Here is a 7183-nt window from a genome sequence, read left to right as displayed (position 1 = left end):
TCTCCTCTTGCTCTCCCAGAACAAGTCCAGCAAGTTTGGATGCTGAGGAGCTCCGTCCCAGAGCTGGAAAGGGCATGGTGTCACCCTGGGAACGGGGATCACGTGGGGCTGCAGCCGAGGGAACCTGTCTCAGGGATACGTTGAAACATACCCTGCTCTCTTGTGCAATAGGTCTTTGCAAGTACAATGCTGTATTTATACGGTGGGAACGGAGAGCCCAGGGCTGGACTCGGCAGAGGCATGAGTAAGCAGCTTCCAGGAGGCCCAGGTGCTGGCTGGGCCAGCTCTTTGATTCCTCTTCTGGGAGCAGACACAGACTGGGAGCTGAGTCTTGACCAGCACCCTCCAGTACAGGGAGGACAGTCTTGGAGCCATATTGTAAAATTCAATATAAATAGTGGTTTCTATATAAACACCTTATCTTCCGGGCCCACTACAGAGTGATTTAGCATGGTTCCAAGAGAGGCAACGATGTAAAGGAGAGCCAAGATGTCTAAGCAGAGCAAGTGGGCCAAGGAGTGCCTCCCGGGCACGGAGGGCTCTCGGCAGGGTTGGAAGAGCAGAAGCTCCATTGAAACACAGGCTGGAGAGGACAAACATTTATTGTGGTGCACGTTGGAGCAATGTCTCTGCTCACTCCCGCTCCTCCGGTGTTCCCAAGCCGCTCTTTGCGAGGCCAAAGAGAGGACCATGGGAGGGGACCCATCTAGCCCAAACCAGGGGTGGGAAGGCATTAGGGGCAAAAGTGAAGCAGACTACTTAGCTGCCACTACAGCTGAGAAAAGTCAAACCAGATCCTGCTTCCAAGGTGGAAATGGTTGCCTAATTGATAAACAGCATTAAAACTTGGAGCAATCTGAAGAAAAAAGCCAGTTAGCACCTGAGGATTAAATTGGGAGGGGGGGTGTTAAGAAAGTGATAAGGTTGTTAATGCAATCATACCCGTCTCAGGAAATGGGGGAGGATGCCATTCCCAGGTAATTGCATTTCAGCAGTGTTCAAGCACAGCCGGGTTCCTGCTGCTGGACTCACGTTGGCTCCTGACCTGGTAATAATTCAGTCTGTCCCTTCAAAGTAAACAGGACGTAACCTCCAGGGCATAAAGATCTCCTGAAGGGACCTTTCAGACTTGCCCTTCTGGCGCTGGAAGGAGGCTGTGTTGAGTCAGATGAAACTTGGTATTCTTTGGGGGATTAATTCCCAGTCATGGTGCAGTGGAAGCCTGGGAAAGCGTTACCAGCTGGTAATGTTCTTGGCACAGCTAAACCCATTTAGGGTGTGCTACCTACAGAGAAAGGAAAGAAAAGGGTCCTTTCCACACTGTGTTCCTGCTGTTGCTGATGCCCAAGCTCAGGTCCTTTGGAGATGGCAGCCGAGAGCGGCAGCTTGCACAGCAGCTTCGTGCAGAATGACACAACATGGTGTGTACCTGCACTGAAGTACTTGCAGCATTGATGATGCTGGTGGGAAAGCCCTGATGAGTTACTCTGCTGATGCAGGACTGTGCAGGAGTCTGCTGACCAGGATCCAGGCTGGAGACCTGAGCAAGAAGGTACTAGAGAGTTTCTACCCTATAGGCACGTTGGGGTTTTTTTTAGCATTTGATGCTGAGCTTTGCACTATGGAGCAAGACAGATATTGACTAATCCTAAGGATCCTTTCGGGCATTAAAGTAAGTGGCACTTGTGTGGCATTGTGCTGGCCTAGTAAAGGGCTTGGCTAGCTTCATCCAGCCCGGTGGGGTGGTTTGTGTTAGCAACAGTCTCCCAGGAACTCTCCTGTGCTCTCAGCATCATCTGAAAATACAGGTTGGTCAAGCAGCACTGCAAGGCAGAAGCAAGCCCAAGCGGCACCAGAGCCAGGTAAGAGCACAGGTCCAGTTCTGCACCATGGAGAGGACTAGAGCAAGGCCTTAAAGATGCTTTGGGTGGCTTTGGTAGGACACGCCATTCAGAGACAGATTCACCCCCCCCATCCTCAGGAGCTCAGCTTTGTTCACAGGTTTCAGCAGGGAGTTTTAGGGTGCTTATTGTGCACACGACAGGATATGGCTCAGTGGGATGACTCACTCCCGGTGAAGTTAATTCACACTTTGCTGCTATTTCCATTCACAAGTCCTTCTGTAAACTTTAATGCCGGGAAGATGCAAAACTGGGAGCCAGCTCCAAATAATCCCATGGATTGCTTTACATCTAGCAAACAGCAGACTGCAGGAGGACAGTGTGGTTTCAGATTTTGTTAAAAAAACAAAACACCCCAAAAAACCAAACAACAACAAAAAAACCCCCACCAAGTTCCCAAATCATGTTTTATCAGCAGTAATTTGCTATTACCTTCTAGTTTCTGAATCGCATTTGCTCATGACCTCTGCAACACTGTGGGTTTTGTCCATTTTCTTTCCTACCTCTCTGCTGAACTCCCCCCAGCAGCCTCCCTTCCCAGCCTTTGGAGCAGCTACAGGGCCCCAGATGCGGACCGATAGGAGCCCGGACCTACCGACCCTACTGATGATAGCGCACAGGACTCATCCTCTTAGCCTTATCTTGGACACAGCCCTTGTGTCCTATGTGGCACCGACAAAATTTTTCAGCACTTGAGCAGTGTTTAAATACTAAGGTAAGTTAAATAAAGCTGTTTGCTAAATTACCAACCAGCCTAATGACAGAGCAGCATGCTGTTATTAAGGCTCCAAATGCAAGTCCTCCATGGGCTTGTCTCGGGGAGTGCTGGGAGGGCTCCAGACTGCTCCTCCATCCCCATCGGCAGCCTCCACCCTGAGCAGCTGCTGAGGCAGAGGAAAATTAACTGAGGTAACAGAAGGATCCTGGAGGATTTCAGCTATAAGGGGATTTTTACCATTGCTAGTAGGGGTTAGGACACGGAGGGAGAAGTGGCGCAATTTCCCTCTTATACCCTCATCAGTAAAACGGAGTAATTTCTCCTCCGTCTTAAAGCCCAGCTTATTTTGCACTGACAAAATTACAAACACAAACTGTGGACATTAAAAAAAATTTATTTGAACAAATATTAGACACAATCACAGAGGAAGAAAGCAGCTCTCAGCGCAGTTTCTTTTCCAGCATTAAATAATCCCTGTTTCACACCAATCTACTGCAGGACAACCCTTGCTCTCCTCAGCAGGAGGGAGGCTGGTGTTCTTTCTACCCGTGGGTTTACTCCACAGGGCCATGGCTCGCTCCTGAGCAGGTCACACCGCAGCCCTCGGTCTCACAGGCTAAAGAAATGCATAAAGGCCCAACAGACAAACCGACCTAGTGGTACAGCAAAGGTGCCTGTAGAGGTAGGAAATACATGCAGGGATATATTGCTGAGTGAGAGCTTTATTCGGGAAGCGGTGCCCTGCCTAGAAGAGGGGTGTAGGACGAGTCGCTTCCAGTTACCACCTCTGTACTCTCCATCTCTTAGGACTCCTCAGTGGACCCAGATGGCATTTCAGTTGGGGGAGTCCTTTCAACGTTCAGCTCGTTTTGCCACGCCATCCTTTTCAGGTCTCTAAGCTTTACCCTACAAGCAGCTCCAAGGCTGTGGGCTGCTTCCCTTTGTAGTAAGACCTGCCCACCTCTTTCACACTACGATACCGCCCAGGGAGGCGGCAGGCTTGTCTCGCGTCCTGGGGACTACCTGAGCTGCGCCACAAAAAGAGATGGTTGTGAGAGATGTTTGCAGGCATTTAATTGGACCCAGAGCCATACTGCATTACTTACATTTCATTTTTTTACAGGCCCACAACCTCGGGTATGCTTGCTTTTGGGGCAGGGCAAACAATCCACAGGTACATCACCTTCTGTCATCTTACTCCAGAGCCTCCCCAAAGTGATGGGCCATGGCCAGATGCAGAGAACCTCCTGAGCATTGAATACATTGCTTGACAGACCCATCGCACACTCTGCTACATAAGCCAGAATGAAATGTCTGTGTGAAAGAAATTTTAGAAATTGATGCAAGTTCTGTAATAAAATGTGAATAGACTCACGAGGAAATCAATCCCCTGTTAAACAAGTGACAGGGGAATGGTGCAAACATGGTGAATGTTTTTTTTCTGGCAGGAACTTAATGGATTTCCTTTGCTTTTGATTTCAGCAGATCAAGCAGTGACTTTTAAGAATGGGAAGCACTACAGAAAGAAGCCCTGAGCCCTCCGTTCCTGTTCTGCAGCCTCAGGAAGAACACTACAAGGTAAATTCTGTTCTCCTGCGTAGATCTGAAACTGCGAATTTTACTGACCAAGAGGAACTCAATCTCTCTCTCCCTCCCCAACCCCCTCCTTTTTATTCAGAACTTAATGTATGGACAATATTACTTTGAAATTGAGATCACTAGCAAATTTTCCAGGTCCCTAGAAGACTCCCTGAATATTAACATCTCAACTAAGTAGAATCACAACTTTCATTGTTCATTCTTCTTTCCGTCTCCATTGCCCTTTCTTCATTCCATCTCCCTTTTTCCCTTTTTATTCCCTTCCTTTTCTTCCTTCTCTCTTCTTTCATGACATGCATGGCGCTCCATCTACACTTTGCCCCTTGGTAGTGTTATAACACCCCTTTACTAACACAGTTCGTCTCTGCCAGACAGACAGATGCACTCATCGCTGTTCCTCACCTATTCCTTCTCTCAAACCACCACACAAAACGCCTTTCAAAATAGGTCCCCAAGCTCACGACTACCTCTTAAGATAGGACTGTAGCACTGGCACCCACTGGACTACAGAGTCCTCTCAGAAAATCTTTTGCTTAAAGAATTACTGTAGCTCCCAGTGCATTTTCTCTTCAGCCTGCTACTGGCCTTTATTTAGGAAAAACCTTCTCAAGGGTACTCGCAATCCAGGGCCTTTAAAAAAAAAGAGTGCTGCTTTTTCACAGCCAAGTGACTTCTACCTACTTTGGCAAGCAGAATCAGAGGGGGAACCCAAGTCTCGCGTTATAAACTCCACAACCCGTGTCTGATCACACTGCAGTTGCCTGTAACTGCCCCTACCCTGCTCTCTGCCAAGCCTGTAAATCAGCCAAAACAAAGGCAGACTTCAAAAGTCCCTCATGTTTATTATGCTGCATCAGAACTCTGAAAGTGTGTTAGCTTCAGACAGAAAACTGCTCATTTTGAACAATGTAAGGAACCTGCCTGTTCTGGGGTACTGAGTCTTGATGTATTAAAGGCTCCCATTAGTCTGGGACACTACAGACATGTCCGGCAGGTACTTAGAGCTGCCTGGACCATTCCACATCCCGGCACAATGGAAATCCAGTTCATGTCTCCTAGGCATCTGATACCGTAACCCAGCAAGAGCCAGGTTTCCAAGCCCAGCAGCTTATCATACCCTCCTCGCTGGGGCCAGAGGAGCAGTCACTCCAAGAAGGTGCAGAGCCAATACTGGCATCAGGTGTTTCTTTTTAGCTCCACTCAAAGCAGCTTCAGACAAAGCAAAAGAACTTCTTCCAGCGGCACTTGGAGAGAGTTTTGATGCCTTTGGCGGTCATCTTCTTTTCCTGCCGTGCTTTGTGCTCAACACCGCTGACAATGGCCATGTCGAAAACTTCTTTGAGGTTCTTCTGGGTCAGCGCCGAGCATTCCAGGTAGGCTTCAGCCCGGATTTTGTCAGCTAGACCTTCTGCCTGAGGCCGGGCCACAGGCTTCACGTGGTAGCGATCCAGGCTGATGAGGACATTGACATCGTCCCGCAAGTCTGCCTGCGTCCCCACTAGCAGCACCGGTGCCCGGGGGTTGTGAGTTCGTATCTCAGGGATCCATTTCTCAGTAATGTTTTGGAAGGAGCTTGGGTTTACCACGCTGAAGCAGACAAGGAAGACGTCGGTGTCGGGGTAACAAAGTGAGCGCAAACAGTCAAAGTCCTCCTGTAGGAAATGGAGGGTAAAAAAAAAAAAAGTCTTTACTGGACTAATCTCCTAACAGCATGACGCTGCAGTGGCTTTTTCGCACGTTAACTAGGACAGCAAGACCCTCAGAGGCAGGGCATCACGCTGACTTTGTGGCCATGCCATGGTCCAGACACGAGTTTCAGAGCTGAGGGAGTCTGTCATGTACCCATCTGCGACTGCCATACCAGTCAACGGCTGATGCTGGACTAGGGCATATCCTTCCTTCCCACTTAAACACTGCCTTCCTCAAAAGCTTGCAAACAGTTCCTGTCCCACAGGACCAGAGCTGACAGCTGCTTTGATAGAGCTTACCTGTCCAGCAGTGTCCCACAGCTGGATCCGGACTGGGGCTCCATCCACCAGGACCTGCACTGTAGCAGAAAGAGAAAAAGGATGAGTCTAAGGGAGTTGTCCAGCATAAACACGTACAGGCTTTTCTCTGGAGCACTCAGGTTTGTATCTCACTGAACAGACTTGCTGCAGTCAGGCAAGTCTGTCCTCCCTGCTGAGCATCCTCCCAACCCTCACTAAAACAGCTGAAGCTTGTACTGGGAACATTGAGAGACCTGCAGTGGAGTTTCTGATTAGGTTACCCCTCAGGTGTTTTGGGCTCTTCCCCAGTATTTTGAAAGAATAATTCCATGTTACTGGACAACTGCTCCTCTACAGCAGAAGAGCCCTTAGCCAAATGGTGCCCTGAGAACAACTTCTTGTTCTTCTTCCACAACCCAAGAAAGCAGATAAGGATAAACACAAACTGAGAACTTCAGAAACTTGCTTCTTGGCCAAGGGTGGAAGTTCAAACCAGTCTCCATTAAACAAGCTATTGCAGATTTTTCCCATCCAGGCCAGAAATTTGACCTCTAAAAAAAAACACCAAACAACAAACCACCCAACCGTTTCTGTGAGTGTCCTAGCTAAAGAAGAGCAAAGACCTAAGTGAAACTTTGAAACGAAGAAGCTATTAAGGAAACTGTGATGAGTGAAATCCTCTTCTGAGGATATCCACACACTGAAAAACTGCTGAGTTACACACGTAAGGTCTGCTCCCGTTTCACTCCCTAATCACAGTAAGCCTTCATGTGGTATCAGCTGACTCAGACTGAGGGCTGGCAGGACCTCTGATGGAAATCTGGAATGAAACTGTTAAATGTTTGAGCGCAGAGACATCACAGAGACTGGCTAGGAACCGAGGAAAAGGAGAAAGGGGTTGGGGAAGCTGGAAATCACTTGAAAGTCCTGACAAAGTGGATCGGGCTGTGCTCTGATGAATAGAGGCAGACATCCTG

At 48.6% G+C, this 7183-nt stretch overlaps 1 protein-coding gene across 1 annotated transcript; it reads right to left on the bottom strand.

Annotated features, from left to right (window-relative positions):
- Positions 1-5429: 5429 nt before the first annotated feature.
- On the bottom strand, positions 5430-6265 carry RHOV (ras homolog family member V; the record flags this gene model as incomplete). The annotated part of the gene is made up of 2 exons (XM_009694621.1): positions 5430-5870; positions 6207-6265. Coding segments are annotated over 2 exons (500 nt in total), but the record flags the coding sequence as incomplete, so codon positions are not given.
- Between the last annotated feature and the right edge of the window lie 918 nt (positions 6266-7183).

This window comes from Cariama cristata, unplaced genomic scaffold (assembly GCF_000690535.1).
Source record: "Cariama cristata isolate BGI_N322 unplaced genomic scaffold, ASM69053v1 scaffold8952, whole genome shotgun sequence".
NCBI classification, from domain to species: Eukaryota; Metazoa; Chordata; class Aves; order Cariamiformes; family Cariamidae; genus Cariama; species Cariama cristata.
The sequence above is the reverse complement of the archived record's forward strand: the minus strand, read 5'-3'. Positions and strand labels throughout refer to the sequence as shown.